Source organism: Crocodylus siamensis, chromosome 2 (assembly GCF_052110815.1).
Source record: "Crocodylus siamensis isolate JL-2025a chromosome 2, ASM5211081v1, whole genome shotgun sequence".
Taxonomy (NCBI): Eukaryota; Metazoa; Chordata; order Crocodylia; family Crocodylidae; genus Crocodylus; species Crocodylus siamensis.
Genome location: NC_143396.1, coordinates 150,425,131 through 150,452,813, shown reverse-complemented (window position 1 = coordinate 150,452,813; position 27,683 = coordinate 150,425,131). Strand labels below are relative to the sequence as shown.

Genomic DNA, 27,683 nt, shown 5'->3' with positions numbered 1-27,683 from the left:
ACTATTGCTTTTGGTTAAGAAAGCCTTGCAGTTCATCTAGAGTGTTTTTTTTTAATGCAAACTGATAGAAGAATAAAATATGATTACAGCCTGGTTAAAGTGCTTCTTAAAATACTCTCTTGGCACTTTTATTTTTTTCCTTCTATATCTTGGCTATTAAAAAGAAACTGATTTACTGAAGCCATATTTTCAAGCTAGACAACTGTGCTGTCTAATACAAAAGGACATAAACTGCTTTCTGGCAATTTAACTAAAGAGAATAAAATAGGGGGAAAATGGGGGAAAAAAAGAGCATTATCATTATTCTTTAGCCCTAGGAGAGAGACTATCTGCTGATTTAAAAGAAGATTTTTTACCATATTTTTAGCACATGTTGACAAAATGGTATTTTAAACTACTTTGCTGAATAGGTAACAATGCTGTTCCTTACACATATTTAGCCCAGTTGCCAGAAAGCTCATTCCATTTACATTGCCTTCCATGTAAAATTCTCATATCTTATCAAGGTCTTGGATTGACACTATAGGTCAGAAAAGGAATGTGGCACAAGGGCTTCTTCACACACATGAAAGAGAAGTCATACCTATTTTTATTTAATTTCATGGCTGGCAAACAGTGCCAGAGTGACACTGGGGAGTAAAAAGTCCCTGTTCATCTAAAGTAGGCATACAAATCTGGTGGTGGCAGTGTACATTTCCACCCCACTCACTGCCAACAACTACCAGTTCTATTCTGTAGAGAAAAACAGAGGCAGAAAAAGCTAGGCAAAACCTTTCTGCCAAAGCTGTTTCACCTCAGTGAAACCTTGGCATTTGCAACTCTGTTAGGAAGTGGACTAAGAATATCAGCTGGCAGATATTTTTCTTGTGCGAGGTCCTTTGGTTGTGAGAAACCCTTATGGGTGAGTAGTATTTAAAGTGATATGATCTGTTCAGTAGCTTCTGAAAAGGAAAAGCACCCCTTTCCCATAAAAGGGGAAAAAGGGATGAAGAGCTCATTCTGCAATTACTAAAGGTCAAGCAAAGAAGCTAGTCCTTCAAAGTCCTGGGCATTTTCTTATGCCCACCAATCTAGCCAAGAACTGGGGAAGCCTTGGTGAGGAGGATGAGGCATGACTACAGTGGTGGCACTAGTACTTGCCCAGCCTCTTTTACAATGGCCATGTCCTGGTCCTGGCAGCTGCTACTGTGTGGCACAGGTGTGCCATCCTGGACAAGGACCAATGATGCTTCTCAAAAGGCTCCAGAAGCTCCTTGTGGACTTCTTCTGGAATGGGCACCATTGGCCCCAGCAGATTGTACCTGATGCCTGCAAGAGAGGTCAGGAACTAGCTGACTTGGTGAGCAGGGTGGCTGCTTTCCCTCTGCAAGCCTTTTAGAGTTTGATTTGTCCTGAGAAACACCTCTACCCAGCAATCAAACTTTAACTCATCTTGGGCTGCCTGGCTTTCAGTCAAGGCCTTGGCTGACTGTCTGGACCTGCATTTTGTCCATTTGCTCTCATGCCTCTTGGCTGAAGTGAAGGCTTCCCTTCCTATCAGTGTGCTTGCCATCGTAGAAGGCCACCTCTGCACACAAGCCCTCCTTGATAGTAGTTCACTAGATAGACCATTTCTATTGCTGCCCATTTCTCTGGGTGTAGACAGCAGTGAGAGTGGTACGCCTGACATTCTGGTTTCCCTCTCATTGCCTAACAACAGTAGCAGGATCTGCCTTGAGATTATTTCTGGAGAGGCACTGTACACATGGATAGTCAAAGTGCTTCATGCTTATCCCCTCGTTGCCTGCCCTGACAAGGCTTGGAGGTTTAATAAGAAACACCAGAGCAAGCCCACCCAGTCTGGTACACCCGGTATTAATTACCCATTGCCAAGAGAACTGGCAACCTCCCATAGTGGCTGCTGCATGGGGCCCTGGTCACAGGCAGTTTCATCTGCCACTCAGGCCCAGTTGCATCAGTGGCCTGCCCTTTCCATAATGAGGAGTTGGAAGAGATTGTCTTCCACACCTTCCTGGATTGCCCGTGGCTGTAGCTGTTCTTGGTTTCTCTCTGCACCCTCTTTAGCATGCTGGACTTGGACTTCTCTGATACTGTTCATTTTTTCTATCCCATACCAAGCAGCCAAGGGAACTGTGATCTGTCTGGACAATTTCCTGATGAGCCAGGCCAAGATGGCAACTATGAAAAGCCACAGAAACTGGCTCACAGGAGCTGGCTCCAATGCCATCCTCCAGTAGCAGAAATATAGGTCATAAAAGGACTACAACTACAGTCTGAGGGACTGAATAGGAGGCTGACCTGATTTCACATCCTGCTACACTTCCTCATTGTTTGCTTGTGCCATGAATAAATCTGTATATTTCTACAATAGTGACTGCTGGGCAGGGGCCACAGCTGCCAGCCTTCTCTGGAGAATTGAGCCAGGTGACAGTGATAATTATCTGGCTCTGCAGGAGTTCAAAGGCTCCCACAGAGAGACAGAGGGGGAGTGGGGGTGGTCAGAGCTGAGGAGGAGAGAGACAGGGAGGCTGCAGGGTAGAAGTGGAAGCCCAAGCTGGGATGTTCTCCCTGTATCACAGACAAGCGCATAAGGACGGAGAAAGAGAGCACCTGTAGGTCAGCTGTGGGAAGAGCCTTGAAAACTACCTCACAGGGTTACCCCTCTCATGGAGCTTACAAGGAACTGTGAGGTAACCCATTAAGGATTGTATCATGTCAAAAAACTTTTGGAACTAAGCAATAATCCTGAACCAGCTACAGTGGTGTTCTGTGAATATTGTTGGTAGCTGCATGAAGCTTACTGAAACAGTAAATTTCACCCTGAAGTCTGTTGCAGAGGCCCAGCAGAGCAGACTGGATTGCAACATATCCAAATCAGGGAAAACTGGGAGTCTGTCTAGGTGAATGCAGACACAAGGGCACAATATACACTATTTCTGCTTTAGGCAGGAGATTGTGTATTTATGCCTTAGTTTCTTTGCTGTAGTGTTTTCATTGTAAACTTGTATGCATTAATGTATTTTTAATTATACATGAATGTATTGCAATGCATGAACAAATGCAAATAGTGATATCTAGTGGAAGATAATTTAAAAAATGAAATGCAGAACAGATAAAAACAGGAATTGTGATAACAAGCTAGAGGTGAATATATATTCAGCACACTGGTGCTTAGATTATGAGACTACAGGGTAGAGTGCTGAGACAAAAATCAGAGGTAGCAACAAGGTCTTAATTCATGTTGCTCTGTATTGTAGAGCTGCTAATATAATTCATACAAGTTATTTGACATCACTTCATAATTTTCCTTAAATTTCTTCTTACTAAACAAGCAAGCCCCCATCACAACAATTCCATAGATCAATGAAGGCAGTATTAGAAAGCACTTCACTACCTATAGCTATGATGTATAGAAATCTACCCCACAGTCATATCATATTCAGCAGTTCTTCATCAGTGTCCCAGGGAAAGAGAGGGAAGAAGTAACAAGGAGTACTCACCAGCAATAGGAGACGCAGCACAGCAGGGGCGGAAAGAAGAGCCCACACGGCTTATCAGCCACTTCTTTATCCAATTAAGGCTGGCTGGTGACATCAGCCCCAAACGCTGGCTGGTGGAGATAAAAATGGTGGCTGATGCTGTGGAGAGGGGAGGAGAGAGCAGCAAGAAAGGGGAGCTGTTGCCGACTCTGGGAGAGAAGAGGATCTTCCCCATGGGACCTGCAGAGCCTGACGAGCTGGAGGCAGACAAACAGTGTGGGGCAGAACGCCCCAGCAGGAGCACAGATGAAAAGGCGAGTGAGCGACAGGCACTCCAGACTCAGACACGGAGTCATAGCCACAGCCAATGTTCGAGCAGACCCCAGGTGGGAGTATTGGGATGACCAGGGTGAGAAGGGAGCCACGCCAGAGGGAAAAGACCTGGGAGAGCTCCGAGGGGGTTACAATTGGGGCAGGTATCACCGTCGGTCCTGGTCTGGTTGATGGGAGAACGGGAGTGAACCCCAGAGGTGACAGGCAGTGAGAAGAATGTCCCCAAGCCAGAGCAAGGGGAAGGATAGTAAGGGGACAGGGAGTAGCTAGGCCAGGAGGTGGCTCATCACTTTAGTGTTTTGTTGATGCGTTTCTGTTTGGTTTGAAAGGGGAGAGTAGAAGGTACTGGGAGGATCTCCGAGGAATGGGGCTGAGGGAGAGCCTCAGAAGTTTTTTTGTGTTTCCCCAAAGAAGAGGTGGAGGCAGGGAAGGCAGAGGGGGCAGGTCTGCACGGGTGAACCTGACCATAGGTGATGAGCACACAGACTTCAAGCTGTGAGAAGTGACTCCACAAGGGGGGATGAGGCCGATGGAGGGACAACTCACACAAGGGGGCATGAGACCAGGATGTAGGGGTGGCAGAGCCCTGTGAATGACTGCCGGGCAAACCACGGGCTGCTGAGCAAACCCAATGACCAATGCTGTCTACTGAAGTCTACAAGTCGTGGCAGGCGAGAACAGGGGAGGCAACTCGAGGAGGAGACACCTGCTTGGTCAAAAATATGAACCTGTAGGATGCCCTACATTTATCACCAGGGCAAAGGTCACATGAGAATGGATATTCGAAGCCCAGCAGCCAAAATCAGGTTATTTAAAACTCTTCAGATGAACAACTTGATGTGGTAGTAACAGGCACCAAAATGTAAGATCCCAAGGAGAACTTGCAGGTTTCTCAAGAACACTGTTTTAGCCCAGAATCCTCTTTGTAGAGGGCCTGACTCAATAAAACAATAGATCTGTCTGTAGACAGCAACATCCTAATTAAATTGTGAGGAACCAGAGAAAGTGAATTTTGGAAAATCTAGTGCTTAAGAAAAATCGGCCTTTATGGACACCAACATAAAGAGCTGAGTGCCCAGAAGCTTTTTGACAAAATTTATATTTTAGCCATTGCAACCTCAAAGGATGAGAGACCCATTCAGAAGATTCCAAAAGATTCAGAAAAGTAAGGCATAGCAAAGTTCAATTTTCAAATATAAGCACCATAGCAGGAAAACAAAGTATCATAAATGTATTCTCAGTGCAATATTTATACTTGCAGAATTTAAATTAATTTAAATACCTCCTCAAGCATCCAAATGCAGAATCTGACTGTATTTTTAAATGGGTTTACATATTTGGTGTAGAAAGTGGAGTCATTATTATCTAGGGGCTTCATTAGAATGAAGTCTTAGAAATGGGAGACCTATTATTGACATTTTATTCACCTTTGACACTAAGACAAATCATCTAACTAAAGCTAGTAGAAAATTTTCTTATAAAACTGTTTTATTGTGAAACAGCAAGTTGTGGAACACAAAATGTTGTGCACAAAAAACTTTTGTTGAGTCACAGACAGGATTCTGGGGGAAACCTGCCTGGCTTTCTGACAGCTCCACACTCATGCTGGCCATATAGCTTTGCCATACAGACCTCCTGGGGTCTGGGAATCTGGACTCCCAGTGTCTAGGGTACCCCAGTCATGTTGGCTCCCCCAGGGATATGGACCTTGTGCACCCAACACATCCTGAAAGCCCTGGGATCCCAGACCAAACTTGGACATTATTTTACATATACTGGAGGCTTTTGGTACAGTACTGGTTGGGGGCCTCTGAGCAGTTAGTTAGGCAAAAATTATTACAATGGTTGCACTTGAGCATGCATGTCTTTGAATTTTAGCACATTTGCAATTCATCTTCTTTATGCACCTCTGAATATTTGCATCCTGTGGGGAGGCACAGTGTATGTCTGCCTTGCTTCAGTGCTGGCAGATGAATCTTGGAGCCTTTCAAGCTGGGCATCCAGAGCCAGGGCATCTCCTGGGCCCATGCCTTATGGCTGCCCTGTCATAATGCATGAGTTGCTCCCAGATCCACAGCAGAGATGCTGGAGGTTCTGGAAAATATAGACTGAGCCTTAAAAGGCCCCCCGCAGGGTCTGAAGCTATGGGAACCAGTGCCAGGGACATCAAAGGTTCCACTTCTCTGGATGGAACTGGATTGAAACTGACATTTTGGAAAATATATTTTCAATCTGGAAATTCTTACTTTAGGCAGTTCCTCCCAAATCTGTCTGTACCTCAGTTTAACTATAAAGTAAGAAAATGTATGTTGAAACAGCTTTGTAAACTTTGTTGTGATGGTGCTAGTAGTAAAATATATAGATTTGTTTGTTATAGTTTAGTTTATTGTCTGCCTCTGTGTTTCAAAAACAGTGAGATCAAATCCTGTGTGGAACATACATTCTTACTACATTTTTTTCATATATTTTTTTCAGTGTTAAGTGGAAGAATATTATTTCCACACTGTCACCTTAGTATATTTCTTTTGTATCTTAATAGAATATATGTGGGCTGTGCAAAATAAAATAAATTGTGCAGCCCTTACACAAAATAATTGCCTCCCTAGATAGTTGAGCCCTGAAACAAATGGTTAACTTGAAGCATTTGCTTAAATCACATGGAAACCGGTGAAATTGATTTTGGATGGGTGTGTGTGAGAGAGAGGAGGAGGGGAGATGGGGAGGGAAAGGGGTAAATTAAACTTCTATTATACAAATATTAAAAACAAATGATAAAAGTACAAAGGTATGTGGCCCTCCCAGGGGCCAAGTATAGAACACTTGTTAGCAGCAAAAAACCCACCATGTCATCAGAGGGTGAAACCTTCTCCCCCATGCTTCTCCTAGGGTTACACATGTAGGACCAGATGTCCATTTTCCATCTTGCCCCCTCAGGTGCCCAGCATGACAAACTGGTCCACATCTTCTTTCAAGATGAGGTGTCCAAATTCAAATATAACATGAACCTGGACCAGGAAGGCATTATAGAAATATACAGATTTATTCATGGCACAAGCAAACAATGAGGAAAAGTAGCAGGATGTGAAACAGGTTCAACTTCCTAGTCAGTCCCTCAGGCTGTGGTTATAATCCTTTTATGATCTATATTTCTGTTACTGGAGGAAGGCCTTGGAGCCAGCTCCTGTGAGCCAGTTTCTGTGGCTTTTCAGAGTTTCCATCTTGGCCTGGCTCATCAGGAAATTAACTTATATTTCTTCTACCATCACTCATCCCAAATGTTATACCCCACTACTTCATTCCTCTTGCTAGCACTGCTAGATGACAGCACACCATCTCTCACCAAAGGAGCTGATACTGGGGGAGATAGGCCCATGCTGCTCCACTGGATCCTGATTCAGAAACCTGAACTGTTAGGAGCATCTACGAAGAAGGCCTCACTCTTCCCACAGCATACATGTGGTGGCAAGATGCCCTCATGGGCTCCTGAAGGGGAGGGGGCAGTCCCCCTGGGCCCCAAGCCCCACAAGCAACCCCCCTGCCGAGGAAACTTACTTTTGGGGACACAGCTGGAGCCAGAGCAGGAGCCGTGGCTGTGTGAGCCAACGTTACGCTGGCTGTTTAATCAGCTGTTAAAACTGGAGCCAATCACTGTGGCTGGAGCAGCCGCCATGGGAAGATTTAAAAGCCCCACAGGGAGGGAAAGAGAGAGGGAACACACTGGCGTGGAACACACCAGGTGTGGTGAGGCTCTTGTGGCTGGCAGGAGCTTTGCAGCCAGCTCAGTGCTGGTATCCTGAGCCAGGGGAAGGTGAGCCCCTGGAAAAAGGCTGGGAGGGAAGAAGCATTTTGACCACTCCCACCTCCTGTCCAGTGACCTATTTAATGAGAAGCAATTGGAGGCATCCTGCTCAAAGGTGGCAATGAGGACGCAAGCCTACAGAAGCCTAGCTCATCAGCATCCAAGGCAGAGACACTAGCTGTTGTGTCAGCTGGGCTAGCCCACCAGGGCCCACGCTGACGGTGGTCCTCCTGGTGGAAGTGGTTGACGGGACACAGTCACACCATGCAGGTGGGACTCATTTGGTTGGCAAGTAGATGGGGTGTAGGGGAGGCAAAGCCCCATGGAACATCACGCCAAGGCAGTGAGTACTACCGTTCCCAGGGTCCCCCAGGAAGAGGATCTCTATTGAACCCCTCCCTTTCATCTGGTAACATCAAGTCATGGCAGGCGAGTTGAGGGGAGGGGCCCCATGCCGAACGGTTAGTACATCACCCAACACAGACCCTACCTAAAGCACCCTCTTCCACAATACAATTCCCTGCACTACTTTTTTATTTCTGCATCTGATGGCAGCACACTCTGTACCCTACCTTGTGTTTCCATCCTCCTACTCCTCTTCCACTACAGCCACAGCTCTCAGTGCAGTCTCTGATCCTGAAATTTCTTTTTTCACTGTATCTCATGCCGTTCATCATCATAAACTCCATTATCCTTCCAAAATAACAAACATCACAGGTGTACCCCTGCTCAGAACACTGATACCTAATTAACTACGTAATAGTGCATGCCTAGAACTACCATGACATCCAAGTCACTAGAGCTATAACTAACACATACTGCTGGACAGTTCATCTTTTGACATGCTCCATCATGTCTATTCATATAATCCAAAATGACCTTAACAAAGAATCAACCAAGGAAGAGGTTACATATCAAGTGCTTGAAAGACCCAGCTAAAAGCAAGCATCTCCAGCAGTGCCTTAGTGAGAAACTCTGACCTCCCTGATGATCTGGACACCACTGATTACTGGGAAAGCCTCATGAAAGTCATCCATGAGGCATGAGAAATATCTCTATGCTTCTCTCCACAAAGAAACATCAGGACTAGTTTGACAAGAACGATAGGACAATTCAAGCTTTCTGACAGAAAAAGGCATCGGCTCTAGCCTGAAGCAAGACAGTTAATGCCATGTTAGAGCTGGGACACAGAGGAAAATTTGAGAGTGAAAGAACAAGTGGTGGGAGGACAAAGGAAATGAGATCCTGAAGTTTGTCAACACCCATGACAGGCCTAATTTCTTCAGCACAACCAATGCTATCAAGGGCTAAGCACAAAAGGAACATTTAGTGGCTTCCTACATGCTTCCACCTGGACAGACATCAACTTGCATTTTGAGCTGGGTTGTGTGACTTGTAATATCATATTCATTTCAACCCCAACTGAATAAAAACAGATGATTATCTCAGAGGATGGAGTGATATGCAAGCCCACCCGAAACAACAAGCGTGAATAAAGTAAGAGCTCTAAGCTATCCCAAATGTAGTATCACAATGAGACAATGGATGTGTCCCTCAAACCTGAATGATATATGTAGTCTGGCACAAGATATTGATGCATAAATCTACATTTCCAGTTATGCTTGGATCATGAAGCATGCAGCACATTTCACCAATGATTGCAAATTTCTCTACTTTATTGTTTTCTGTCAAAGATTTAATATTGTTTTAATGTAATTTTTTGTGAGGCTCTGCAGCAGATGTGGAAATGTGGGAGTGCGGGCACAGCATTATAGGTTTTTAATAGCCATGTAAAAACTTATAAGGCAAATTTATGGTCTTGGAAAAGTAGCATTTATTGTCTGGGTAGCATTTCTAGACTTCTGCTGTTATTGTGTGTGTGTGTGTATATATATATATATATATATATATATATATATAAAACAAGCTTGTATTAAGACAGTCAGTGTCATAATCAAGGTCATCCTCACGGCAATGTCAGCATAGCAACTGACAATAAAAAACTGCACTGTCACTACATTTTTGAGCACAAAAGGACCCAGGGAATGTCTCTTGTCTCCCTCTCTCTCACACACATACACACTGCAGCTGCATTGTCATAAACAGGAGGGAAAGAACAGCTACTTCATTTTTTTTTCCAAATGATTGAACTTTCATACAGCAGAGTCTCTGTTTTGCCTCCAATTAGCAAAGGCCAATAAAGATGCCTTGGTTTCGGTATTCTTTATTCAAGCCTATATTTTACTCACGAAACACTTCATAGCAGTACTCAGGCGATTATTTCTTTCAGGCCTTACATCTAATACATAATAAATGTATTCATTACTTAGCAAACACGCAAAATACTCTTCCTCTTGTGGCATATTACAGTAGCTCTGCTTCATTAGAAGTCAGCATGTATAAATTAGATTGTCAGCTTGTTGGGGCAGGAACAGTATCTTCCTCTGCAATTCCTGCATCTAGTATTAGGTAGTCCTTATCTTGATTGAGGTCTTAAAGGTACTGTGCAATATGAAAGCCAAGTATTTATCTGCCTAAATCACTTCTTAATTTTCAATTTCCTAGAACAACCCCTCTCCCAAAACCCAAAACAAAACCCTAGCTCAGGCAAAGATGGTAGTTGGGATAGCAGCCCCACATTGCCAGAATAGATTACTTAGTAATTCCCTTGCAACAGGAAGCTGCAAGGGAATCTGAAGGGCAAAATTTTGGCTGCTGGATGCAACTGTACTATGTGGAGTGCTGGGAGATTGTACTGAGAGGACTGAGTTGTGTCATCCTTCATATTCTGGCCTTGCCTTACTGGCTAGTGTAGAAGGTTGTAAGGGTGTGTGCCTACCTTCCTGTCTCCTCTTCAGGGACTCTACCTCCACTGGAGTACAACAATAATGAGAAATCTGTCATTTCCCCTCTAAACCTCAGGGTGCATCCACACATGGAAGCATGTGCATTTGCAGCAGCTCAAATAGAAGCAGTGCAAATTTGAACCCAGCTTCTTGCCTCAGCGCATGTGCCCGGACATGCACTCTGGTGTGAGGCAAATCGTGACATTTAGGGCAAAATAATCATAGAATCATAGAATCAATGAATCGGAAGGGACCTAGACAGATCATCGAGTCTGACCCCCTGCCATGGGCAGGAATGAGCACTGGGGGTGGGCAGGATCATAAGACTCCAGCCAGGTGCCTATCCAGTCTTCTTTTGAAGATTTCCAGGGAAGGTGAGAGCACCACCTCTCTGGAAAGCCTATTCCAGGCTCTGGCCACCCTTACAGTGAAGCAGTTCTTCCTAATATCTAGCCTAAACCTGTCCTCCCTCAGCTTGTGGCCATTGTTCCTGGTGACTCCAAGGGGGGCCCTGGTGAACAGCCTTTCCCCAAGTCCCTGCTGCTGGCCCCTGATAAGGATGTAGGCAGCCACAAGATCCTCCCTCAGTCTCCTCTTGCAGAGACTGAAGAGATTCAGGTCCCTCAGTCTTTTCTCATAGGGCTGGCCATGGATGCCCCCAACCACAGGAGTGGCCCTCCTCTGGACCCTCTCCAGGTTCTCCACGTCCCTCTTGAAGTGCGGCGCCCAGAACTGGACACAGTACTCCAGCTGCGGCCTGACCGGTGCTGCATAGAGGGGGAGGAAGACCTCTCTGGACCTGTTAGTGACGCCCTGTTGATGCATGACAGGGTGCCGTTGGCTCTGCCTATTGCTTCGTTGCATTGGCGACTCATATTCATCCTGCCTGGCTTCTCCTGGATCTTCAGCCAGGGGGAGCCAGGGCTCAGGGACAGCACCTGTGCTGTTCCCAGCAGTATAAAAAGCTGCCCTGTCAAGGAGCTCAGGGCTACTCACTCTCAGAAGCTTCTGGGGCCCAGCCAATAGGTACCTGGGGACACTACCCCTCATGCCAGCTGGACTGCTGAAGCAGCCCTGAGAGTTCCCTGCACCCTTTATCCACTGCAGCAGTCTGGCAGTGGGGGCTGCTGCCTGGCTGTGCACCTGCCAGACCCAGATGGGGCTGCACAGCAGGTAGAGGCATTTGCCCCTCTGGGCCAGCTGCCAGCAGGCTCTGGCTGCAGAACTGGCCTTTGTGCGGCACTATTGCCATTTGTGCACCCTGCCTGGCCATCTGTGCAGCTATTGCCCAGAAGATGTTCGCAGTGTGGTGGCCTGCTTTGAACTGTTAAAGCATGTCCTCCTGGCCCCAATTGGCTAGGAGGTCAGTCATTTTCAGCTGGGTCCAAGGTGCCAGTTCTGAGCAGGCTCCTCTGCCTTGGTGCTGCCACTTGCCTCCCTAGCAGGAATTCTGGTGTTCCCTTTTGAAAACTGAACAATCCCTGATAAAAACAAATTCCAAAGTCACTCTGTAAAATACCCTGAAATCCATATTTGTCCACAATTAAAACAAAAGACCACTATATATATATATACAGAGAGAGAGAGAGAGTGTGCATGCAATCAGTTGGGCAATGTTTTATTGATATATGTACAGTGTTAAAGCAATTTGGAAGCCTACCAGTGTTTCTAGCATCATAATACAGTGAATTCTAAATACCTATATATTTTGCGGTTTGTCTTTGGTTTTCTTACCGTAGAGCAGTTAGAGATCCCTGTGACTCCTTCACTAACCAGGATGTGGGGACAGCTGCCATTTTAGCCACAGCTCATGCCACCAGGTATCATCCTGTCTGGCAGTTGGACACGCAGGGTGTATGTTGAAGGGGATGTGGGGTTTGAAGAAGGGAGGTGGAAATGGGGGTGGGTGGCTGTGGAGGGATGTAGGGGGCCACGGGGTGTGCGGGAAGGTGTGGGTGGATTGTGTGGGGAGTGTGCAGGGGGGCTGCTTAGGAGGGGTGGATCCCCTGCCCCCCACAGGGTGCAGCTCCCCTGCACAGCTCACAGACAGCCTCTGCACAGGGGTTAGATTCCCTCCCAACAGGGGGGGCCCTTCAGGGGCTACCACCCCTGCTTGTTTTTCCAGCCCCATGGATTGCTGCCTCCCCGGCCCCATCCCCCACCAGCTAATGTAGCCCCCTGATGGCTGTTCATAGATTCATACATGTAGAGACAGAAGGGACCTAAGTAGATCATCAAGTCCGACCCCTTGCCCTGGGCAGGAGAGACTACTGGGCTCATATGACTCCAGCTAGGTAATTGTCAAGCCTCCTCTTAAAGACTCCCAAAGTAAGAGCCAGCACCACTTCTCTTGGAAGTTGGTTCCAGATCCTAGCTGCCCTGACTGTGAATTAGTGTCTTCTAATGTCCAGCCTAAACCTACTCTCAAACAACTTATGGCCATTATTCCCTGTTACTTCAGGAAGTGCATGGGTGAACAGGGTCTCTTCCATTCCACAATGGTTCCCCCTGGTAAGTTTGCAGATGGCCACCAGGTCCCCTCTCAGCCTTCTTTTGTGAAAGCTGAACAGGTTCAGTCTCCGTATCCTCTCCTCATAGGGTCTGCCCTGCTGTCCCCGGATCACTCCATCCAGCCCCGCCGCCCACTTGCACCCCCGGCCCCCACGATGGCTGATCTACCTGGTCCCATCCTCTTCTTGCACACCCAGACCCTGCCACCCTGGCCCCACCCTCCTAGCACTTAACGCCCCCCCCAAATGCCTGGTATGCACCAGCAGTAGCAGGGGCTGTGAGGGCTCTGGGGCCATGTGGCAGAGCCCATCCATGCAGCAGGGGGTGTTGGGTCTCCCCAATCACTGCCCCCACCCCTGATGCCTGCCCTACCCAGCTCCAGCAGTCTGGGACTCAAAAAAAAAAAAAAAGAAGAAAAGAAAAAAAAAAGAAAAAAGCCTCACACTCAGTGACAGTAGCAGCTGCCATTGAGGTCACCAGAGCCCTGGCCATCTGGTACCTGCACTGCCACTGCCCTATTATGCACGTGCAGCCGGGGTCAGCAGGGCACTGCATGGCTCTGTTGGGCAGCTCGGGCCACTGCAGCTGTCACCTGGGCCCTGCGCTGAGCAGGGGGGGCTCTGCCATGGCCCAAATGACCCTGATGGCAGCTGCTACTGCCAATGAGTGTGGGGCTTGCTTTTTTTTTTTAATTGTTGGGATGCTGGGGCCGGGCAGGGCAGTGATCGTGGGGGTGGGGGTCAGAGGGCAGGTGAGGATTGGGGCCAGGATTGGGGCAGTGACGATGGGGGGCTGCAGGAGCAGGTGGGGAATGGGGCTGGGTGGAGCAGCCTTCAGGGGGGCAGTGATGGGAGGGACTGGGGGAGTGAGTGGTGCTGGCTTCAGCACCAGGGCAAGGGCCAGCTATAGAGATGCTCTGGCTGGCTACCAGAGCATCTCTTTGGAGCACCAAGCCTCCAGTTGTCTCGGGACATGGTCCAGAACCATGCCCTGCATGGCTTTTTTACCCCATGTTTTTTTTAACCTGTGGATAACCAGAGGTCTAATTTTGCCCCTACGCCGCAAATCTGCTACACAAGGAACATTTTTTCGTTCCCACCCATGCCTCTTACAGCATCACAAAGGGCTTTGAGATGCTGCAAGATGCATATGCACGCTCGTGTGGACACACCCATAAAGGCCAAAGCATAATTTAATACAAAATTAATTTTAACTGTTGAAAGTAGCAGTCTGTTGTTTCATACCGAGTAGCTTGCAGTGCATTATTTGTCTTGCATTGATGTATGCTGGAAAAACCACTTCAATATTTACTGCCTCTTGACACTTAAGTGAAAACTACATGATGCCATCCTACCTACCACATTTTAAATAAAGAACTACATGCCAATAAAATCTGCAGACTACTGTGCTTCTCTTGCACATATATGCACATTTGGTTTGGATGGGTCTTTCAGTAAAACAGTCTTGCTAGTTTGAGATATGGTTTTGTTTCAATATGAATGGAGTACAACTCTAGCAATGGTGGATCTATGGGCTGTAGGCATAGCAGCTTTAATATTGCTATATAGGTTCTAAATACAATTTAGTTGACAGTACTCTTCAAAATTGTGTGCGAGTGAGAGAGAACGAATATGGGAAAGAAATACTAATAGAGGGAGAGGTAGGTCCTTATAAGTCCATGGGACCAGGTCCTAAAGTGCATTTCAGACACAAGTTTGGAAAGGGAGGCAGAAAAGCAATAGAGGAAGGATCTTAAAAAGTGGCTGACAGGTTGGCATGTATTTAAGCAGCTAAAAAATGGCTTTTGGACCAATCTTTATGGTCTTATACATAAGAGAGATAATATGCCAGGTAGCCAGATTGTGTGAAGTAACAAAGCAAGGAATTGTAAAGTAGGCCCTATGAAATAATGACCTTCAATAGTGTGGAACTTTAATCTTTGAGCTATTTCTGATGCAAAAGAACTAAAGGGATAAAGAATGGGTCAGGGAGAGAAATGGCAAGCATTTTATCATCCATTACCATTGGATTGTCTGGCCCCTGGGAGGAAACAGATGGGGTCCCTCTCATTGTGTATCTCATTCCTTGAGGAGTTCTCTGCCACCCTTTCTGTAAGTGGGAAAGCTAGAGGCAACCCTCTCTAGGAAAAAAGTACAGATTTTGGGTAATGACAGATCCCAAAATGACAGATCTTTGTTATCTATTTTACCATACATGGACCAGAATCACACTTTGCGAGGCACTGTACAAACATAAAACAAAATAGGTTATAGACTCTTTGGAGCAGAGACTAGGTATAAAATGAGGTAACTGCTGGATATAGACAGCTAGGGGAGTCTGCAAAACAGTTAAAGAATATTAATCATTATAGTAGGCAGTGGTTTCAGCAAGCCAAAGTTCTAAGTGTTGTCAACTTTTTTGTACACATCACAGCAAAGGAGGGTTTTAAGGAGTACTTTGAAGCAGGTTAAGGACAGAGATTTGTGGTTATTTACAGAGAACCCAGGTCTATGAGGGGCAGCGTGGGAGAAAGCATGAAGATGCTTGTTTGAAAACGTAACAAGTGAGCAATGAAGACTGGCACAAGTGATTGAGTAGGAAGGAGATGATATCTCAATATTGAATGAGAAATGACAGGGGGAGTCAGGATACTCCATGAAGGGCATTGAAAGTAAAAACAAGTCATTTATTTTCTATGCTATGGAGAAGAGTAATGTAGTAGTTAAAGGCTGAAAATAGAGCAGTGACATGGTCAAAGCAATGGAGTAGAACAGTGATTTCTGTTGGAACATTTTGAATAGCTATCAATGGTGAAAAACTGCATTTGTAAAAGGCAAAGAAAAAGATGAGCAAGATGATAGGATAATGCTTTGTGGACAGACTATATGAGTACGTTAAGGAAATAATGTGGAAGGATTACTCAATATTTAGTAATAAATTGGATGTAAGAATATGTACAGAGGACGAGACACAAGATGATGTCTAAGTCCTAGGATGTGTAACAGGGAGGATGGCAATATAGTCCACAATGACTGAGAAAAAATGATGGGGGAGTGGCTTGGTGGGAATGACAGAGTTTCGTTTAGTCCACATTAAACTGAAGCTTATATCTGAGTTCCTACAAGGGACAGGCCAAAAATTCAGTTTGGATGGGGGAAGACAGAGCTAAAGCAGAGAGTGAGACCTGGAAATTGTCAGCATAGAATTGTGTGTGTGTGTGTGTAAGCTTCCTTTTTGTTTTGATTTTGGTTTTATGTTCTGCAACTTTTAACTTGAATTTCCAGTTTGAATGAAGCAAAACATTCAAAGCAAAGCTCAACCCAAACCATGAGCTTTTACAATATTTCCACCTCAACCTTTAAGTTGACTAAGATTTACTGAGCATTCCTAGATGGTCCAAAATTTACAATTTCTTGATAATAGAAATTATTTGATTTGTACAGCACATCTTCGTGGTTTGTTCACAGTGGCATAGTATAGCCATGACATACTGACATCTGAACTAGTCCATATGTTATGAGATGCTTTACCTCCCTTTTATGAAATGTATGAATACATTGTGTATTCAGTGCTTGTTGGACTGGAGTTTAGGATTCTGTATCACTGCACTGATGCAAGATTATTTAAACAAATTCTTAAATCTAGGCTTTTAATGTGCAAAGATTATATCGAGGATTACAGAAAACACCTTTGCTTCCAGCAAGGTATTCTTAAGGCTCAGGGAAACTGAATATAATTTGTAATAAGACTATTAGGAATATGTTTTGCCAAAAAACATCCCCCCCCCGCCAACTCCCAATAAACTGACACATTGACAAGTTACAAGACATTAAACATACTATTGAATGAAGTGTCAGTGGATTAGGCATTCCTCCTGTCAGCATTATCAGTGTTTTACTGGTAAATCTGGCTCAGGTGTTATGCTGATAGTTGCTTAGCAGAAAAAGGAAGTTATATGAAGAGCCACAGCCAGACCACCTACTATTATTCAAACAAGTGTAGAGCAGGTGTGTTTTATATCCTCAGGGCCCTGTCAGCTCCAAGTCATGGACTGGGCAGGAGAAGGCAATTGCAAAGTAAGTAAACTTCATTTTCAGCTGCAAAGCCCAAACTATAAAAACCCAGAGGATGCTCCTGAACATAGTCAAAATGCTCATCCACCTATGTAATGATACCAGCTTACCTTCCTGTAAGAGGAACTCTGGTATCTGTACAAGGCTTGTTAATTAGTACTCTACTGTAAGAGGTATTTTGGAGCTGTTCTGTGAATTGGTAGAGAATTAGGGTGTCTGCTGAATTAAAGTACAGTTGCAGCATTTTCATTCACCTTTTCATTCTTAGCATCAGTTCAATTTGTTTATTCCTACCGTCTTCCTCACACCAACTTTAGCTGCTACATACATAACTGGACAGACTGCAGTGGCCAAAATGGTTAAAGGCCTTGTGAAAGCCTGTAATGCTACATTGGGACAAAAACACTGGGTATTTTGCTGACCCACCTCCAGACCCCCAAGCATCCAGTCTCCTGGGACTGCTGGCTTACAGGTGGAAATCAAAACATCTTAGTGCACAACACATTTCTTTACTTTGCCTTGATTAACTTTCTCTTCCATTGTCTTTTAATTTGTCAACTCCAACTGTAGTGAATACTGCAGCTGGTCACAGCAATGATGTATGAGCCCACATGTGTTCCTCGGTTTTTCAGTTTGATTACCACACCTGTCACTAGAGCTGAACTAAAGGATTAATTAGTAAGTCAGTTACCACATCCATGAGGATTTCTGGCTCCATCCACAGAAGTAGAATTTGTTTCTGCCCATAGTACTGTTGAAAACATATTCACAATAACCAGAACCAATGCTGGGTGTTGCTAACATGGTTCTCTTACAGTTACCCTGACCATTGTTGATAGTATTTTTTTCCAGTGGGAATCAGCAGAACTAAGCCATGTTAGGTAGGTTATACCATGGTATAAGAGCTATAATACTGCTATAACCATATTCTCAGAAAAATATAATTCCATACACTGCCATTAGGCAAACTGAGCTAGCAGTTGTTGCTCACATGGTTTTTCCTGCAGTGTCAAAAGGAGTTAAAGGGAATATTTGTTCAATAAACTCAGGATGAAACTTTTTTTGATATTGCCTACATCTGTATGCAAGGAAGACTATTACTGTTCTAGACTTAAGAAGCAAAGACAAGTATCTTTTATTGCACACTCCATGAATATTATTTCACTTGACAGTAATTCACCAGTTTCTTACAGGCTAAATAGCATGTATACTGAGTTAAATATACAGAGGTATTAGACACATTATGATTCTGGCTATGCAGCTTGAGAAAGGAATTTTCCACTTCATGCTGCTGAGAAAAATTCAGGTGCTTTAGGCTAGAATATCATGCACTGAGGAACAAGGTGGGCAGGGTAGAGCATTAGGCACTATTATTCTCAAGGGGCGAAAGATCAGACAAGGGCACAAAGGAAGTGTTTCATTATATTTTTAACAGTAATCGTTCCAGTGGTAGGAAAGCCTGCAGGGGATTAAGTAGGGTAATGTGCTTTTTAAGACGTAAAGAGGTATGTAATGTGATATGTTTAAGCGCCTATATGATTTTTCTTGGAGTTGTCAATGAGTGTTTAAGCAAGCATGCCTTTGGTCCTGGTAAATCCTTTCAGAATAAATATCTGTCATGGAAATGTAGATTCTTTGTCTGAATGAGATGCATATTTCATAACATATGCAAAAAAGGAAAATCAATTTGGAGTATACTGAACGTTTAGGAATAATAAAGAAAAAAAGAGATAAAAGCACATGTTCTCGAGACTAATCCAAGTGAATACAGAAATACAAATGCCTTCCTATTATTCAGATTTGAAAAAGCAGTTAGGCAAAAACCCTCATTGTTTCTATACTTTTGGTTCAGGACTTCAGTTGCTTGCTTGCTTACTTGCTTGCTTTCTTTCTTTCTAAAGAGTGGGAAACAATACACATGGACGGCAAGACCAAATCTAATATGCCAATTCTTCTTGGTCGGTCACATATTTGGAAGTATTTGCAACTCTATTAAATCTGTTCAGAGTGAATCTACCCAGCTGTTCAATAACCAGACTGTATTCTGTTAAATGCTACGGAGGAGGAAAGAACGAGTGCATGTCCAACAACAAATGCACCTTAATCTGATTTGTGGGGGAAGAAATAGGGCCAAAAAGTATTAAGAGAAATTTTATGCATGAAGCTTTCCAAGCTGCCCTGTCCTTTATATTTCAGGTGAGCGTGACAACACAGACCTTGAAGATTTTGTGATCCAAAAAAGGCTAGAGAAATATCAATGCCGGCTGCATTGCATTCTCGTTCACACAGATGCAATTCTCATTGAAGTCACTGATGAAACACCTGTGCAATCAGTGGAACTAAATGAGGTGAAAACCGTCACTGGATTTGGCTCCCTTCCCTAATACTTTATTCAAACTGCTGCTTTCTTCAGTATAAAAGAAAAATGCCAATAACATTGTATTTAACAGAGTGTAAACAAAACAAAACACATTGAAAAGGATTTTAAGATGTATTAAGAATGTTTTGACAAAAGTGCTTTTAAACAGCACCTCTATTCCTGCCATCCACTTAGAAACCCTTTGTGATAGGTGACTTGTACTTTAATTCAGGATTGGGAGGGTGCAAGTAGGGGGCTATACACCCTTCCAGTAAGAACAGGAATACAACAAAGATAATAAGATTTTTTTTTGCAACACATGGACTGTATTCCCTGCATACATTCTCTTTCTACAACAGAGACGTCTCTTCATGGACACAACACAGCCTAGTGGAGACTCTTATCAGTTGCAGTTTTTATTTTAATTTTCCTTGGTGCATGGGATTAGTATATAACACCACATTTATAATCCAATTAAGGGGGGAAGACTCAAGTAGCTCTTGCAAGATAGAGTTTATCAAGGTATCTTTCCTCCTGGACAAGCCAAAAAGCTTTCTCTTTAATGTCTACCCAAACAACAAAGGGGTTTCTCTCTCTCTCTCACTCCTTCCTACATGGGGGAAAGAAGGAGGAAGAAGAAGAAAGCATGTGTGCACATGTGCACATATATGTGGATGCATATATATTCACTGAGAATACCTCTGCAGTCATTTGATATTTTCAAATCAAAGGCTGGCTGGCCAGCTGGTCTTCTGTTAAAGCTCAGTTCTTTGATCCCATCACCTGCAACTGCGTATTCCTGGAAAGTAAAGCTGTGGGAAACTAAACCACCCAGACAATCCTTTTTCTATCATTTTAAAGACAGCAACTGCCATGTTTTCAGGAATTAGAAATCGAAGACTGTAATCTGGAATTACCTGCCAGTGTGATACACTGGTTACTTTCCTCAGCTAAAGGGCATTAGTCAAACACAGCTGTGTTTGATGTGCTCTGGTTTCTGATTCTCCTGAAACCCTTGGTATAATTTTGGCAGGCAAACCAGAGAGATGGATGTTTTTTTAAACAGGAGCTTCCCAGGTTTATAAGCATTTTAAAAATGCATAATGAATTAAATGCATTTTCTTAAAAATGCCATTTTCCATGACCAATCAATCCTTGTCTGTCCCTTCCTCCAGCTCTATAGAAATATATCAAAAACATTTCATCTTATGACACCTTTTAGCAGGGTTTCAAAAATGTTTTCTCCAGGCCCTCTCTTTATTCACATTGATTAGTCTCTGGGAAATATGGAGAAGTACAATTTTTATTGCAATGACTGTGGGTGAAATGACTTTTTAAAAACTCCCAAACAATCTTTGTTATCCGGTAGTTCATTTATTATCAAGAGATCACCAATAGGAAATTGCATTATAGTTATCAAAAAATCAGAATTTTGCCTGTATAAGATTCTCAAGTATCAAAATACTCAAGATTTGACAGATCCCCTAACAAATGAATTTCAGGAGAGAGAAAAGGCAACAACCCTGGAAAAGTTTTTGGTTTTGATAAATCTAAAAAAGAAATTAGATAACTGAAGCTTAGAAAAGGTAACATGCAAAATGCAGTTTTCTATTATATCTCCTCATTTTCAAATTTAATATCAGATCTATAGAACATGCTGTTTTTGCAAGGTGAAAATGTGGGGTTAGTGTGACAAAGTCTATTCTTATTTACATATCTACATTCCCTTCTGAGTCACCAGTGAAAAAATATTTACACTCTCATTCTGTGTCCTATCATGAAGTGATGGTTTAAGAAGACTCGAGCAAATATCAGTCAAGAAAACTTCAGGGAGACACTATTAAAAATGTACCGGAGAGAAGAGTTTTACATCATTTTATTTTCCTTTCAGCAAATCAAGAGACTGCAGGGTTTTTCTTTAAACAAACAAAAACCCAAACTAACCAGGCCTAGGTCATACTTCTCAATCTGCCTTCCTCACAACACATATGATTCTGAATTTTAACTGAAGGACAACATTTTTATACTATATTCTGGTGAATTCATTTTTTTTTTCATACATATAAATCCCTCATCCTTTTAACAGTAAATATTTTTGCATTTAAATTTTAAAACGTAATGGAAGATTGGCCTGAGGTACTTAACTGAGAGCTTGCAATCCTCATTCTGGTGCAATAAAAACCCAATACAAACTACTAGATAGGATTAGATGATTATTCTATGTGCAAGTGCAAACTCAAATATTAAAAACAACAATTAAAAATTCCAGCATGAGAGCATCAGTGAGAGCCAGGAAAATAGTGAACCATATCCCATACCTTTTGAATGCCTGCGGTTGATTCCAGCACATTGTTCTCTGAGCCATTACTTCTGTTAATCATCCGCCACATTTGGGAATACATGCTGTCCCTCTCAAAAGGATTCATCCCTTTTACTCGAACGTGCTCATAGACTGCGGAGTCCAAGACAGTGCCATAAGGAATATCTGTCTGCCTGGAGAGATCCTGGAGAGACCTTAATTGTTGGTGAAGAAAAGAGACACAGGAGACATGTTTCAACTTTTTCAAGAAGAATGGAAGCTGCAGGCAAGCAAAGGACAACATACATGGAGACAGCTGTCAAGTCTTTTTCTTTGATTTGTTTGTTTGTTTTTTAAAGGACACAGTGAAGCTGGGGGAACTGTTCTTGCCATTTAAAGCGCAAAGAGGAAAGCAAGGCAGAAGGAAGCAATAGGAACAAAATGAAAATGAAGGAAGAGAGGACACTGCAAAGAATCAGAGTGCACTCTCCCGCAACGAGTGCTTTCTTTTGTGGGGTGCAAAAGGGAGAAAACAGTTTTTAGCCTCTCCGTAACGTGTAGAGTGAATCAGATAACAGACAGTGTAATAACCTGGAGTAATATTACTTTATTTTATACATTACAGAGAAGTGGACTTGAAGTTTAAAAATATAATTAACTGAATATAGCTTCAAGTATCAGGCCCAAACCTTATTCAGAACTGCCAGGATAAATGGCAGAAAGTAGATATTTGTTTGTATTAAGATACAAACTGATTATATAGAGTCAGTTAACAGCAAGTTAGACATGCCAGGCAGCACCATTTTTGGCAAGCTGGGGAGTTCTCATCCATTTTCTAATAATTTGCCATTTACTTGAGCTTCAAAGAAATTTGTCTAATATATTCTTTAACCTTCTTGTCTAGGGACAGAAGTTGCACACAAACTGGTTGAAATGATTAGAAACTGGATATTGTAGCTCTGCATGTGAACTGACACTACATGCCAACCCCACACAGGATCTGACCTGTGGACCAACCCTGCACCTCTCAACCAGGCCACAGGGATGGCAGGTTGGGCACCACTGATAAATACAAATAAAAGCACATATGGGTGCATGCATATGCGTGCGCACACACACACACACACACACACACACACTATCATTTGCATTTTATAATTAATTAATTAAGAAACAAGTTTTTAAGCTCTTCAAAATATTTTTTGCCTGCTCTGCCTTGGCTTTAAAAACAATTTTAATATGATGCTTTAATGTCTTCAGATAAGACCTGTTTGACCCGTTCCTCAGCTGTTTGCATTATTTAACCATACCTTTATTTCTTTAATGACATTTATTAGAGTTTCAGAAGAACTGCTGTAATACATGTAGCACCTAGGACCCATTACAGCTTTGCTGGCACAATGTAACTGCACAAATCTAACAGATGACATTTAAGGACAAATAAAGGATTCCTGTGTTCAGTATCAAGCTAGACAATGGCAAACTGCGAAGGTCCATTTACTACCACTGAAAATGCAAACTAGAAGCGATGAAACTGAACAGCCTCCAGACTGCACATTTTAAATATGCAAATGAGGAGACTAGTTTAAAAAAGCCCTAAAGGCAAAACTAAAAGGAAAAAACTTTAGGCATAGTAGGGTGCTTAAGAAAACAAGAATTGCGTCTCAAGACACATATACCACTGAACAAAGACGGAATCAAGAAAGGAAGGAGAAAACTTCTATGTTTATAGAGCTAGGTTTTAGATGTTTAGCCTCCAAAGAGCAAAGGACACCATGACCAGGCAGAAATAACTAAATTCCTTCCCAGAATAACATGTGCAGCTACATGGCTTCAATCTGGGGAGAGTGGGTAGCACATGTGGAAAGGTTAACTTGTTTGATAGCGCTGGTGCTAAGCACAAGAAATTTGACTTGAACAGAAATTTGGAAATATGAATCTAGGAAAAACAAACAGGAACATAAATTACAGCAGACTATATAGGGGGAAGTTAGAAAGGGTAACATGGATTTTGAAGAGCAAATAGCTAAAGGCTTAAAAACAGCACACGTTTCTTCAAATATATTAGACACAGGAAGCCTGAGGTAGAAAGAGTATATTTCAGGAGTCAATTGAGATAGACAAGTTAAGCCATGGATGGATGATGAGATACTAACCTGATATTTGGCCTTTTCTGGTAAGTAAGATTAAATACACTCATAATTTGAGGTATCAGAAGTACTAGTGCTGGATTAATTCATCATTTAAAAAGCAGTAAGTCACCAAGTCCAAATGGTAAACAACTGTAAGTACTGAAGAAACTCAATTATGAAAAGGCTATGAGGTGATAAATGTTGCATTGATATTTTTGTAAAAAACAGTAGAGGTTATCTGAAAAATTAGAGAAGACTAAGCCTTAAATTTGTACCTGGAAATTAGTTGAAATAATAACTGACAAAAGAGCACAAAAAAAAGCCTGTAAGATGTTGATACAATAGGATCTAAGCTGTGAGGTTTCATCAAAAGAAAATCATGACCTATCTACTAAAATTTGTTAAAAGTATTCATAAAGTAGTGAGTTTTAATAGGCCATTGATAAAGTCCCCTATAAGAGGGTTCAAAAGACACCAAAGGCCAAATATCATCATAGATCAAAAATAGGGTATGTGGTAAACACTTATCTAAAAGTGCTAATAAAGCCTTGTTTATCGTAACTGTAAAAAGGTAATCTCAGGGAAACATTACAGTTTTTTTACTTAGTCAAGGACTGTTTAATATAATGATTTATGATTTGAAAAAGAAAAGAATAGCTAGGTAGCCATATTCTCAGGTAACATATAGGTACATAGAATACTGAAGTCCAGAGAGATCTGAGAGGAACTTCAGAGAGATCTAAACAAGCAGGGCAAATGGGTAACATAATGGCCAATGAAGCATAGTGTTGATTATTTTAAAATATTGTACTTTGGAGTTAAATTGTTCATGTGTTCTTACAACATCAATGTTTTTAAATGAACTGGCAATCCCAGAGGATAGTTGAGAAGCCCTCTGCTTCAAGTGCAGCTGGGATCAAAAGTACAAATACTATAGTTCCATGTTAGGAACAGAATGGTGAATAATTTATATAATGCTATAATGCAGGCAATACAGACCAATGGTGTAGCTTCCTGCAGGAATCATCACAATTCAAATGCTACTGTATTATTACTAAGGATTCAGAGAAGGGCAATGCAAATGCATAGGGCAGGGGCAGGCAATTATTTTGAGCAGAGGGCTGTTTACCAAGTTTTAGCAAGCTGTAAAGAGCCACATGGGTAGCTCTGCCCCTTGACAGGTGCCCCACCCCCTGGTTGTGATCTTGGGATGGGAAATTCCACCCCCTAACCCCTGACCTTTGCCACCCGAAGCCCCTCCCCTTGTCCTGAGAAATACTCCTTTCATCAAGGAGTTTTGCCATAAAATACCAAATTAAATAAATATATATAAAGCAAGCATCTACAGCATTCATTATTTTGATTTCAAAAAATATTTTTCTCCTGATTTACATGTGTTTGTGTAGTGTACATAGAGGTGATCGCACAATAGCTTAAAATTAAGTCTTACTCTTGTAAACTGTGGAGGTGTGGGGGGCATTCATTGAGAGATGGGTATAAGTTTGTGGGGGGCTGTTGGTGTGTGGGTATGTGGAAGAGCATGTGGGGTTTGTGGGGATGGATAGGTGTGTGGGTATGAGGTGAGGGAGTACGTGGGTCTGTGTGTATAACTGAGGTGTAGGTGGGTATGGGGTTTGTGGGGGGCTGTGTGTGTGTGGGAAGCATGGCTGGGATGTGTGAGGGGGTATAGGTGTGGGGGTCTGTGTGTATGGCAGTGCAAGGGGTGTGTGGGTGCATGAGTATGGTGGGGGGTGCTTGTGGGACTCACCCTATGAACACACACACACACACACATACACTGTGCTTCCCTCACACCATACACACACCCCCTCACTGCCACCCCCCCCCACACACCTCTCTCTTGCTCCTGGCCCTGGGGTACCAGTGGGGTCATACACGAATGGTCTAGCAATGTAGCTGGGGGCCACATAGTGCTGGAGCAGCCATGTGCAGGGAAAGCAGCTGCAGGCAGGGGCTTCTGGGTGGGGGAGTTGGGGGTGGGAAGGGGCTGGGGGTGAGGCATGTCCAGGCTGGTTTTTCTCTTGATTCCTGCTAGCTTCCCCTGGGTCCTACTGCCCCTGTCTTTGTCAACTTTGGCAGCTTGGAGCAGATAAATATTAATTCTTGCCTGCCCCTGGTGTAGGGGTAAAGAAAAACTCTTACAAGAAGAAGACTGGGACTGTTTACTTTAAAAGAAAAATGGATGAGGGAAAACATGTTAAAAATGATATGAAAATACTGAATAGTTTTGAGAAGACAGATGAAGTACTTTTTTATTTGGCCTTATGGTACAAGGACAAAAAATCTTTCAGTGAAACTAGAAGAGTAGATCATTCAAAAACAACAAAAGGAAAAACTTCTCCACATATTGTGTAATTAGACTAGAAAATTCATTGCCACAAAATGTTTTTGAGTCAAAAGTCTAGCAAAACCAAAACTGTGATTGAATATTTAAATGGATAACAAAAACCGATATAAACAATATCACAGTGAGAGTGGTCCCTGTAAACAGGTTCAGAACAGGCTAAGGCCCCTGCACAGGCAACCTTCACCGCTGGGGCCTCAGTGCTAACCCATCATGCATTCCTGGAGAGAGACAAACAATGCTGAACCTCACCGAGGAGTGTCTCCTCTACAAACTAAGAGGTAGATTAATAACTTTGAACTCAATTAATGAGGAGGCTATTGCTTGGCTTTGTGGATATACATTCACTAAATAATAAAATAAAATAATACTAAAAATTTGGGAAGCCATATTAAATGTCATGCTTTATGGTTTAACCTCACCTCACCATGTAAGGGATTAGAAGACCTAATATGAGGGAATATATTACTCTGTGTCTGTTTGATACAAGGTCTCTTCCATTTTCCTTGGGAGCATCCAATCTTAGTGACTATTAAAGACAAGTCACTGGACTAGATGAACCTTAGGACTGATCCACTATAAGAATTCCTATGTTATGAAACTTGTTTGCATTAACAGTCCAAAGTTCTTTCCCTAAAAGAAGTTTTTACCCTAGTGAGCTCGGTGAGACTTTCCTTTCCCTCCCATGCTCTTCAGACCATGGCACATTTCAGTGATGTTTTTGTTAAAAATACAATGGAGGAAAAGCACGGTATAAATATAAGATGCTACATTTCTCAAATTCAGTGTTGTGCCAAATCAGCTCCTGTATCTTCTGGCAGCACTCAGAAATGCAATAAACATTGTCACAGGTCATATATCATAATATCCTGTTATTGTTGTGTTACTTGCCATACATGCTACTGGGAAAAATCCTCACCAAGACCTCTGTTTTAAATTACAACATCTAGCAAAACTGTAATCAGTGCCTTACAGGACACCGTGCAGCCATCTAATTTCTAATACAACAACCAACACAGCAAGTTTCCAACATTTTCTGCTAACTGCTGGCATACATGATATGTGCAAATGCTGCTGTGGAACAGAATAGTTGGAAACAGAAAGAAGAAAAAGTTTCTCTGTATCTCTAGTAACTATAAAAGTAGTTCTATTATTTACAGAAAAGTAAACAAAAGCCATTTGCAAATTTTTGGTGTACAAACAGTATTAAGAGTGATCTGCATATAAGTAGAGGAGGTAGCAATTCCACACCATTATGGCAGGAAAGGCATGCCATCAACTAGATGGGGCCAAATTAGCAGTGAGGAATTGTTGGGGTGAAAAATGCACTGATTTCTTATGTAAGGAACAGAGAACTTGAAGTTATCAGCTAAATTAGTTTACTTTATCAGCAAATTAACTCTAATACATTTGCAACCAAACCAGGGTGTTGACTGAAGCCCTCAGCTTCCTACAGTTGGGTGCTGCACCTTAAAAATAAGGCATGT

General features: G+C 42.8%; 1 protein-coding gene across 4 annotated transcripts in view; it reads right to left on the bottom strand.

The window, feature by feature from the left end:
- The window catches only part of GRID2 (glutamate ionotropic receptor delta type subunit 2), a 1,419,908-nt gene that overhangs the window by 187,883 nt on the left and 1,204,342 nt on the right, over window positions 1-27,683 (bottom strand). For all 4 annotated transcript variants that reach the window (XM_090037080.1, XM_090037079.1, XM_090037077.1 and 1 more), the window contains one exon: window positions 21,719-21,914. In XM_090037080.1, the coding sequence (XP_089893206.1) occupies window positions 21,719-21,914 (196 nt within the window). The remainder of the gene's footprint in view (window positions 1-21,718; window positions 21,915-27,683) is intronic.